We start from the raw sequence: 11,601 nt of genomic DNA, 5'->3' as shown, positions 1-11,601 counted from the left end.
AGAGGGCTCTAAAACGCCGAATGACAGGAGTCACCACAGGGGAAGTTATTCATGGGTTAAGGAAGGTGATATGCAAAGACAGCCGCTGAGTTCAATGGGACAAAGCCACGATAAACGATCCAGGAGTTGGTCTTCTACGGCAGGGGTCTCCAACCTTGGCAACATTAAGCCTGGCGGACTTCCACTCCCAGAATTCCCCAGCCAGCAAAGCTGGCTGGGGAATTCTGGGAGTGGAAGTCCGCCAGGCTTAAAGTTGCCAAGGTTGGAGACCCCTGTTCTACGGGACAACCGTTTTTTCTCTGTCGTAAATCTGATCGCGACGTGAAGTCTCTCTCGCCTTGGAGTTCAAGCCCCCGTTGCGCCAGGACGTCCGTCTGTCCATCCTCTTTGCTTCCCAGGAAAGCCATCGGAGCCCTCCTTAGCAAAGCTCGGAGACCTGACCCCGCCCCCCCACCACTCCGCAGTCACCTCTTTCTTGTAGTAACAGGCGGCTCGATCCCGCCGAATCCAAGCAGCCAGAGGAGAGGAGCGTGGCTCAGCGGCTGGGTGCCTGGGTTGGGTGCCTTGGGTGGGCGGGCGGGCAGGCGGCCGCAAGCTTTGCATAGATTATGCTTAAAAGCCGAATCTCCCGCCTCCCCGGGTCAGGAGCGCGGGGGGGAGGAGGAGGAGGAGGAGAAGGGGGGCACCCGGACCCGCCCCCCTCGGTCTAGGTGAATAAATTATGCTAATAAGACTCCCGAGGTTCTGGCAGGCGCTCGAAGGCGGCGTGCGCGGCGGCGTTCAGCCCAGAGAACCAAGCGGGAGGCTTCGCAGACGTTTCTCGCTGCTGCTGCTGCTACTTTCCTGACAGCCGCTACTAGAGGCGCCTACGCAGGCAGGCAGGCTGCAAACGGACTCCCGGGCGAAGGGGGACGCTTCTGTTCTCGCCCGCTCTCGACTTGGATTTAAAGGGCGTTGTGTGTGTGTGTGGATGCTGAAGTAAACTCCGAAGTTGTCCGGCTTCGCAGGGCGGCGAGAAAAGCGCCGAGGAAACCCGGGAGGGGAGCCGGAGAAGCAACAAGTCCGTCGGCGCCGTCGGGGAAAAGAGCCTGGCAAAAAAAAAAGCAGCACCTGACGAGGTTTGCCAGCCGCCTCTGGCCGGCAGATGCCGTAAAAGGCAAGCGGCTGGCGGGTGGGTGAAAGGCTGCCCTGCTTCTCGGGGTGTGTGGGGGGACCCTCCCTCCCCGGGAGCCTCTTTGGGCAGCAGTTTGAGAGCCGCTTCGCAAATCCTGCCCGCCGCTTTTTTTGGCCCCGAAAGTGCCTTTTCTCGGCTTTTGGAGGGACCCGTTTGAATTTTTTTGTCCCGTTCTTGTGGTTCCTGTTCTTGGTTTCTTTTATTTTTTGTGTGTGGCGGAGATCTTCGGGCAAAGCAGCCGCCCACTGAGGAGGAGGAGGAAGAGAGGGATTTCTCTGCTGCCTCTTCCCAGCCAAGCATGGTGGGGAAAAGAAACCCCGATGCCAAGGGGGAAGCCGGCTGCTTTGGCGGACAGGGCTTCTGCTCCGTCAGGTCCGCTCCGCCCTTCAACTCGTTGCTGGCTGCCTTCCTTCTCTCGGTGGGATCCATAGCTTCCTGTGTCTATCTGGGGATGAAGACCAACGACCTTCAGGCCAGGGTCTTTGCCATTGAGGCAGCGCAAGGGGACATGGGCGCTGCTGCTGCTGCTGCTGTTGCTGGCTCCTACCGGGCGCTGCCCAGCTATTCGTTGGATCAGCTGAATTCCCTGATGCAGGAAAAAGTGGAGCAACTTCTGGCTCAGGTGAGGTGGCCTTGAAAATGGAGGATGGGATTGGCCGTCCCGAGGAAAAGAGGCTATCAGCCAACCAGTCAGCTCAGAGATAACCTGTGTATTTGTGAAATGGATTGGGCCGTCTAGGTCCCCTCTAGGAAAATAGCGGGCAACGGGTCGTCTTTCAGACATCAATGAGCTCTAGCGTAGCCTAGTTGTGAGGGATGATGGAAGCGGCAGCTAAGCAACATCTGGAGGGCCACACATTGTTAACTCCTGCCCTGGTCTTTAACCAAAGGCAACGTGTCAGACAGAGCGATGGTGTGCATCTTGGTAGTGGTGGGAGCTGGTATGGTGGAGAAAAGTAGGAGAGCAAAATGCTTTTGTTAGGAATTGTCTGATTGAAGAGATAAGGCGGCAATCAAATTTATTCACTTTGTAATAGTATGTGCTGCATTTACTTCTCCCCTTTTCTGCACCAAGACAGTATGTAGAATACCCCAGTACCTTCCTATGTGGCATTCAGTATTAGGTGAGAAAACTGTGGCTGTCCCCATGTGACCCATTGATGTCACAGCTAAGTGAGGATTGAAACCTGTTTTCCAAATCCTAGACCAGCACTCTAACCACTACCCTACACTGGTTTTATCTATATTAACTAATTTGAGGACAATATAAGTTAGAATGCACTTCAGTCTTTTTTGGAATGCCAGAATAGGTTCTTCTCTCTATTAGCATCACTCTTTTTGTAGAATAACAGTTATAACAAAGAGTATCCTAGGCCCATATGGACTTTTCCTTAAGTTATCATTACCATCTACCACCTCCACAAAAATTTAGAAGAAAAAGAGGGCCATGAATCTATAAACAAGTATGCTGCCTGGAGTTTGGACATGGGAATTGTGCTCAGTTGAATAAACTAAATAAACAAGTGGTAGCTATCAGTTGCCTGAACAAAATTCTTTAAAACAAGGGTTATTATAGTGCTCAGTGGACTGCTATGAACTGGAGGCAATATGGGGCATTTGTTGCATTCCAGAAATAGCTTGGAAAAAGAGACAGCGGTAACATTAGCGGGGCTCCGTGTTACATGTTACGGAATGATATTCTTCCAACTGCATTATGTTTTCTTATGCTGTGTAGGAGATGACCAGCCTGACCCGTCATCTCTTACACGAGGGTTACTTGGTTAGCATTATGGTTGACGAGAGTGGCACACAGACATGTGTTTGTAAAGTAGATATTTAAGTTTCAATGGGCAGCCAGTACCAGTCCAGGAGATTGCTTGGCAGCAGCAATTAGAATTCAACATGCAGGAGCTATTTCTATAAATGTGGAAGCAGCTGACCTGCATATACAAAATATTCATTGCTTTTAATCTCTAATTTTCAGATATTTGCCCAAACAAAATTCTCTGTATCTGCGTAGATATTATGGGGAAAGTTAAGCAATTGTTTTCATACGTAGGAGATAGCGCAAGGGGACATGGGTGATGCTTAATTATTATTATTTTTTGAGTTTATGTGTGATATTTAAATCAGGGGCAGCAATCAGTGTGACTCCAGAAGTTGTTAAACTCTATTGCTCATCATATCCTCTGCCAGGATAGCCAATCATTACGGATGAGAGAGTGGGCCTTTAAGAACATCTGGAAATATATGCTTGATTCACTTCTGATTTAAGCTGTGATTACAATTACAGTGAGCAAGTGAACATACAGAAACTAGAAACGATGCAAGTTAAATGGGCTAATAAATATCAGTTTATTGTATATCTACTCCTTATAAATAGTGTAGAACTTTTGACACTAGTCAAATTCAGCTTTTGCTGCAAAGGAATGTTTTTCAGATGTTCTTTTTCTTCCCTATAGAAGACCTATGAACATATGGCAAAAATCAGAACAGTAAGAGAAGCTTCTTCAGAATGCAACTGCCCACCAGGTAAACGAGAAGAGCATCTAAAAATATTCTAAAACAATTTGATGCTGCTTTTATGTAGTATGTATAGATGTATATTTAGTATTGCCAGATATTGAACAATGTGTTCTCACTATTCCTTTGATTATTTTATGGGTGAAAGACTCAGGAATAAAATACTGTACAGACAAGTTAATATAAGCGAAAGATTAGGGAAAATATTAATTATGCTAAGCAATTTCTTACCTCCTGCTCCAGTCCTCGAAAGGAAGTTCCTTTAATTCAGTTAGTTATTTCTGGATGGGCATGGGTAAGATTGCACAATAATAGTTAAAGAGAATCATAAACAAAATATAGCAAAACGAATCTTATTGTCTGTAATGTGTGATAAGGCCTTGAACCTGTATGACTGTTCAACGTGAGTTTAAACTTTCTTGTCTAAAGCACAATAAAATTTATGGGATTATTCCCTAGGAAATCCTGTTTAAGGTTATAGTCAGTCATTTTAATACTTCCTTATCAGAGAGGAAGCCCTACTGAATTCAATGATTTCTTTTTTAGTAGAAATATATCTGATTGCACTGTGTGACTACAATCCCTTGGGTTTCTGTCTGTCATAAGCAGTGAGATGTTTTTAACATAGGAAAGGATATAAAAATGACTTAAATAAATAAAGAATAATTGAACCCAGTGGGATGCACTTTTAAGTAAATAAGCATTAGAAGAAGGTTATAAAGCTAAAATCCCTCTCACATTTATTTAGCATTAAATCATATTGAATTGTGGCTTGCTTTAAGTAGATAAATGTTCATAGGCTCATGCTGTTTATTCATCTATTTCAAAGCACCTAGAAACTTATTTCTAAATAAATGTATTTAAGAATGTTCAGTGAATGACCACAAGTAAATGAAGCATTCCAGAAATGTTTGCATTTTAGTGGTAGATTCACATATTCTGTTAATACACAGTAGAAGTCATTATCTGTGACTTGCCTTATTGAAAAAAGGAGAAAGTCAAGTGCACAAGTTAAAACCAAACAAAACTTTAGTTAATAATTGTTTTTCAATTTGTATTGTAGAATATGTGCATTTGTGTTGCATTTGCATACAATGTGTGTGCATGTGTGTATTTTTGAATTAGGAATTATTAAATGTAAAAATGAGATCAATAATTGTGGGAATTTATTACTTCCCTTTTTTAAAAAGAAAATTTTCAGTACAGTACTGTTTATGTGTATATATTTTTAACTATCTTCAGAAATTAGAGTCTAAATAATGCTATTTTTGATGGGTTTTGTGAAGTTAGAGTGGCAAATAAGCTATTACAGTTACTTATTTATGGTGTACTCTCTGCCAGGATGATGCTCACACAAAAAAGTGGATCCTATGAACTATTTCACCATCAAGACTTAAAGAGAAGTATTGACCTTTTCAGGGATATATTAGGAATAAAATTAATTTGGTAGTTAGGTCATTAAAGCAGCCTATATTTCATTCATACAAACATTATGGAGTAAGTCTAAGGTTCTGCGGGTATATAGCTTCTTTGCTGCAGATGGATAGAATAATGTAAGGATATTGGAATCAGAGACAGAAAGTGTGCCTGAGACCAGGGCTTAGAGCAGTGTTTTTCATACCTGAAAATTCTAGCTGAGGAATTATGAGAAGTGAAGCTCATTACAACTTAAAGTTGCCAAGATTGAGAAACATTGGCCAAGAGCTTGTCCAATCTACCATATGATGGTCCATTGAAGAATATGAAAGTGCTTTGGAGAATAAAATAACCTGAAAATCATTTCACTTATTACTACAGTAATCAGTTATCTGTATCTGGAAAAAAGTTTGCAGCTTGTAGAAACTCCTCATACCATGACTACTGAAAATTGATAGTAATTTAGGTGGAAAATACTTGAAAACTACAGATTATGTTAAAATAGCACAAATCAAGAAAGATCTCCCAAACCCAGCCTTGCCCATGTGTAATGTGGCTCCATCCACTTTGTAGTTCTTATTCCTTCCCCCAAGAAATGTTAATTATAATTCTTAGACACCAAAAGGGGCATATTGTAGAGAAGCAACTCATTTGCTTTTGAGCATATTGCCAAAAGAAATCTGCAAGCAATTATGGTTTCTTAATGAGCATATATGTATGGTATATATATCTGAAGATGTGTTTTTCAAATGTATGTGTTATTTATGTGTTTTTAAAATATCTTGAAGTGTATCCAAATACATTAATCACAGAAATTTTATTGTGATATGTAGTGGCCATATTTGAACTTTGAAAGGTATTAATATCCAACTAAAATTATGCTGGTATTAATATACTTTAGGTATTAATATCCAAGTAAAAAAATGCTAAATAAGATGTTTGATAATCGTGCTAATCCTACAGATCAAAAATAAAGAGTAAAGAGGATATGATTCTTTTTATTGGCTCAATTAATATTCAAAATGCTGATATGTGTAACATTTGAGTATCAATTGCCGAGCCTTTATTCTGAATTGTTTTTCAAATATAGATATTGGAATACAAGCAAGCAAACAAATGTTTTGAGGCAGATAATATTATGCTAGTATAAGAATCTTTAAATCACAATAAAAAACAGGTGTAGTGTTTTAATATAATTTTGCATGCTCTGAAAAATGAAAAAATAATAGTATGTATTTTAATTATTTCTATACAATAGAAGGGATGTTCTGATTTGGGTGTAGATATATATGCATATTACTGTGTATACAGTAATGGATGAAGTGAAATTAATTAGAATATCCTGTTTCTTTTATAAATGCTATGATCTCATATGTGGATCTGATATATAGCATGACGAATATCTTGATCCTTGCAAACCTGTTCTACTTTTATTTTAATATAATTTCAATGTTTATCCTTTTTTTCATCGCTACCTAGACCCCAGCCTATGAGTTAAACAAACAAGTGATCAGTAATGAGACTAATATTAAAGTACCATTCCCCTCCTTAAATTGACACTATCCCACCAAAGCTTCAAGATGAATAAAATTCATAATCTTTTGCTACCTGTTATTTTGGACTGAAGTGTGATCAGAGGTTTTTCTTTTTCTTTCTTCTTCTTCTGAGGGATGTTGATATCATGCCCCTTTCCTTCTGGTCACTAGCTAGCGTCTTCCTCAACATTTTCTTCATTGGCACTTTGTTTCTTAAGTTCCTTTCATACCTGTCAGCTTGACTCCCTGTTTTGATACCAAGTTTTCTCTAGGCTTTTGATCAAGAAAAGAGAACAAGCCACAGAACTTCAGAAAGTAAGAGAAGAGAGGTCTTATTAATCTAATTCTGCTTTACAGTGATCTGAAGTGACCAAATTTCCAATGTTTTATCTGAGGAAGATGAGGGGGCTTTTTGACAATACAATGAAACATATGTCTAACTTTAAATGCTACAGATTATTGTTCTCTATGCAGTGTCCAGAAAATAACCAGGATACTGAACTGGGCTTTGTTTATTTGTAGTTTCTGTATATATTTGTCAAAATCAGTCACTCTTTCTTCCCACTTGAAATACAATAACAATCAATCTGAGTTTCAATTCTTCTGCCCTACAAGATTTAAACAAACATGGGTGGTCTGTCTTTGTGATTTCTGGGACTGTTTTTGCCATGATGTACTGTATGCCAGCGTTCCTTTACTTCACTTTATTTTAATGGGAGTGTTATCTAAATAGGGTATGAGAAGGAGGGCAGAGAAATCAACTTGGAGCAGTGCTTTCCAAATTTTGATAGATTATCCAAAATTGGGTAAAAGTGGTTTTCTTTGGGTAGCCACACACAAGCACATTACCCAATCATGACAGTGACATTAAATTGACTTAAAGTGTTTATCAGCATTGGATAAAAAAGACTTTCTAATAAGTGGTTTTGAGTAATGAAGGAAAAAGTGTGGGAAGCACTGCCCTAGAGAATCCAAGCCAGACTCCTACAATCGGACCGACCTAATTTTTCCTCAAACACTCCTATCTGTGGTTGTTTTAATCACATCTCACATAATGAATTGCACACACACAAACTATTAGAAATTGTTGTGTTAGCTGAAGAATAGCAATAGCACTTAGACTTATATACCACTTTACAGTGCATTACAGCCCTCTCTAAGTGGTTTACCGAGTCAGCATATTGCCCCCAACAATCTAGGTCTTCATTTTACCCACCTTGGAAGGCTGGAAGGCTGAGTCAACCTTAAGCCTGGTGAAATTCGAACTGCCAAATTGCAGGCAGCCGGCAGTCAGCAGAAGTAGCCTGCAGTACTGCACTCTAACCACTGCGCCACCACAACTGAGAATGAATGGATATCACTTTAATTTGGAGGTGGGAAAGTCTAACTCAGACAGAGCCTCTTTGTTATACATGATGCTTTTCTTGGTCATCACAAGCATTCCATATCTTGTGACAAATACCTGAGTATCCTCTGCTGCGTTTATTTGGGGAATTTCATGCTTGTATGAAAATTTATCTTACCTTTTTGAAAAATGAACTTACAGACAATGGTTAGTTAAATTTATCTGAACACAACTTTGATTTAAATTCAGTAGCCAAGAAAAACGTTGAGGTAAATAGAAATAGAACTGTAGGAACTCTGAATGCGATGGAGGTTTGTTGTCTATGTGATGAATACTGTAATGTGTGGATTGTTTTTTTTAAATTATATTTTATGCCTTCACTTGAGTTGTATACTTTAAAATTACATCTACCGGTACTTTAGGTTTATTAAAATAGAGTTCCTGTAGCATTTTGCTCTTGTCTTTTATATACATATTCTGTAGTTCACCTATTTTATTTTATTTATTTATTTATTTATTTATATTTTATTTATTTATTTATTTTATTTTGTCGTAACAATATATACAAGCATTGCATAAAGGGTTATATAATATATGAACGTATATATGAGGAGAAACGAGGTACTATAAACATATATATACATAGGGGAAGAAACAATAGGACAGGAACGGTAGGCACGTTTGTGCTCTTATGCACGCCCCTTAGAGTCCTCTTAGGAAAGTGGTGAGGTCAACCGTGGACAGTTTTTGACACCTATCATGTAATTTCTAACTTTCTGCTACTTTGCTATTTGATAGGGATTTTTTTCCCCATATTCTGTTTGACAACAACAGTCTCTTTATCTTGTAAGTCTGTTTGAAGCTCTGGAAATATAATATTGAAAAAATATAATCATTGTCTCATGGTGTTCCAAGGTAGGGAAAATCCGGGGCTAGATAACTTTACTGTTTTTATTTTTTTAAAATAAGACTTGAACTACAACAATGTCGTATCTTTCTGGCTTTCTTGTTGTTATCCGTGTGAATCTTCTTATTAGTCTGAGTAAATAGTTTCTTCAACCAAGATTACGTTTTTTTTCCAGACATACAAGGGAAAGCAATATCAAGATTACTTTTATATTGAATTAAAATCACATGAAGAAAGAAGACAGTTAAAAAAATACATAATCTTTGAATCCTTTGAATAGTTACCTGAGTGTAAATACCAGATGCTTTGCAATTGGTTCATATTTATGACGGTTGCAGTAACCCAGGATCATGTGATCCCCTTTTGCAGCCTTCTGACAAGCAAAGTCAATGGGGAAAGCCAGATTCACTTAACAACCATCTTATAAACTTAACAACTGCAGTGATTCACTTAACAACCGTGAGAAGAAAGGTCATAAAGTGGAACAAAACTCACTTAACAACTGTCTCGCTTTGCAATAGAGATTTTGAACTAAATTGTGGTTGTAAGTCAAGGACTACCTGTATATGATTGTGTTGATGATAAGCATATCGTCTTTGTAACTTGCTAACTTATATTCATTTGGGGAATTTCTGATAGTACTGTCTATTATATTATTAAAGTGCTGCGGTGTTCACAATGCAGATTGTGACTGTTGGTAATTCACTTACTTGGACTGTTGCTGTTGTCCTTTCCCCTCGTAAGATTATTAGTACAAATGTAATCATGTTGGTTCTAATGGATGTTATATAATTAAGAGTTATCATTGGACTTAATATTTAGAAGTGTTGCTAGGGTTGTTAGCCCTTTAGCAGGCCCCCTTATTCACAGATGACTTATAGTAAATTTGTTTATGAATGCAACACACACACACACACACAAACACACATATACTGAATCCATAACTATTGCAATCCAAGCAGAAGCAGTCAGGGAAATGTCTTTCTTTCTGATATGTAGATGTTAAGTACAAAATCTTTAGATTTAAAGAAGGCAATTTTCTTTTCTCAGTTTGGTCATAATTTAGGAAGATACTACTTGAATTAAGATTATAGGTCATAATCTTATATTCTACATATATTTTCTCAGCAGAAAACTTCACTGACAAAAATGAAAGCAGGATTAGATTTTAATGCCAGTTTGATGCATTATCGTTTCACTAGGATTTACTCTGTACAAAACTTACTTAGGATCGTATTCTCAGCCTTAGTTGAATTCATCTTAAAAAAAATAGAAACGTAATTTAAGGTAGGGTAATATCACAAATGTGAAAACACATACTAGTTAATACCAGTGTACTAATCTTGCTAAAGTCAAGGCCTTGGACTCAACTCTCTCTTTTAAATGAAATTATTACATTCTAAGAACTATTTCTGGTGGTACTGAACCTATTAACTGAATACTTCCCGATTTCTATTCAAATAGTTATGCAAATAACTCATCTTGTATTTAATGAAATAATTATTCCTTTATATAGACCAGAAGGCTGGGGCAGAAAATATGCAGACATTATGGTTTCTTGAGGTTTACAGACAATTTCAGAAGATTTAAACCCTCAAATACAGAGTGAGTCATCCTGCAGCAAGTACTGAAGTTCACTATGTGACCACATAGTAGCTTTACAGACAGCTTTTATAGTCTGTCAAGAGTGGAATGTTATATGGTTATTCAAAGTTTCTGTAACTTTTCAAAATATTCATTTTAGAGTCAAGGATAATGCTGCTGTTGAAAAAGCGATCTGTATAACCACTATAGTATTTTAAAAAACTTGTCATAAACTTTAATAAAATTCTATATTTACAATAATTTCTGATTTGGGGACTAAAAAGAAAGGTGACAGCACATGTATATTCATTTCTAAAATGCCATTCATAAAGAACGAAAGGGGAAATGAACGAAGTTGTAAATATAGAATAAAAGATGGAAGTGGGGGGAGGTTAAAGATAACTGGAGCTCTAGAGTTTAAGGTCCAATATGTTTTGATTCCAAACATTCTAAACCAATGATGACTAACCTTTTCTGGATTGAGTGCCCAAAGCGCACGCATGTGCGTAGAAACCTCCAAAATGCAATGTACATGCGCCCCCCGCATGTGCCCACTTTCACATGCACGCGCAAGCCCCTTGTCCCCTGAACATGCGTGTGTGGCTCCCCACATGCTCCCCCCCCACATGCACGTGAACCCTCTCATACATGCCATGACCCCTGCGCACGTGCGGCAGAGGGCCGAAGACAAGCTGGTTGGTGGGAGGCACACTTGCATGCACAGCGGAGCTGAAATGGAGCAATGGCTCATGTGCTATCAGAGAGGGCGCGGCGTGCCATCTCTGACACGCATGCCCTAGATTTGCCATCATGGTTCTAAACCATGGTTTATTTTTACCGTGGCTTTTTAAACCAGCCATCTAAGCCTGATTCATATTACACTAATATTACACATATTCTAATTATACTACAATTAACTCATTGTAAATTTTACAATAGTTGGATTCATTAATTGCTCTAAGCATAGGCCTAACCAATCAGATAAAATATGTTGGTTCTTTAAGTCCTTGATGGCTCAGGGCTTGGGTATCTTCCAGATGGTGTGTTCCAAGTAAACATTTGGTGAAATTGGGAAGTGGGGTTTTCTGTGAGTTTCAATTTTTAGAAAATGTCATCT

At 39.0% G+C, this 11,601-nt stretch overlaps 1 protein-coding gene across 1 annotated transcript in view; it reads left to right on the top strand.

The window, feature by feature from the left end:
• The first annotated feature begins 757 nt into the window (after positions 1-757).
• Positions 758-11,601, top strand: part of LOC131203266 (collagen alpha-1(XXV) chain-like) — a 64,074-nt gene continuing 53,230 nt past the window's right edge. Inside the window, exons 1-2 of the mRNA XM_058193291.1 lie at positions 758-1,796; positions 3,637-3,706. Of these exons, the coding sequence (XP_058049274.1) occupies positions 1,473-1,796; positions 3,637-3,706 (394 nt within the window). The 5' untranslated portion in view covers positions 758-1,472. The remainder of the gene's footprint in view (positions 1,797-3,636; positions 3,707-11,601) is intronic.

The sequence above is a fragment of the Ahaetulla prasina genome, chromosome 8, assembly GCF_028640845.1.
Source record: "Ahaetulla prasina isolate Xishuangbanna chromosome 8, ASM2864084v1, whole genome shotgun sequence".
NCBI lineage: Eukaryota > Metazoa > Chordata > Lepidosauria > Squamata > Colubridae > Ahaetulla > Ahaetulla prasina.
The sequence above is the reverse complement of the archived record's forward strand: the minus strand, read 5'-3'. Positions and strand labels throughout refer to the sequence as shown.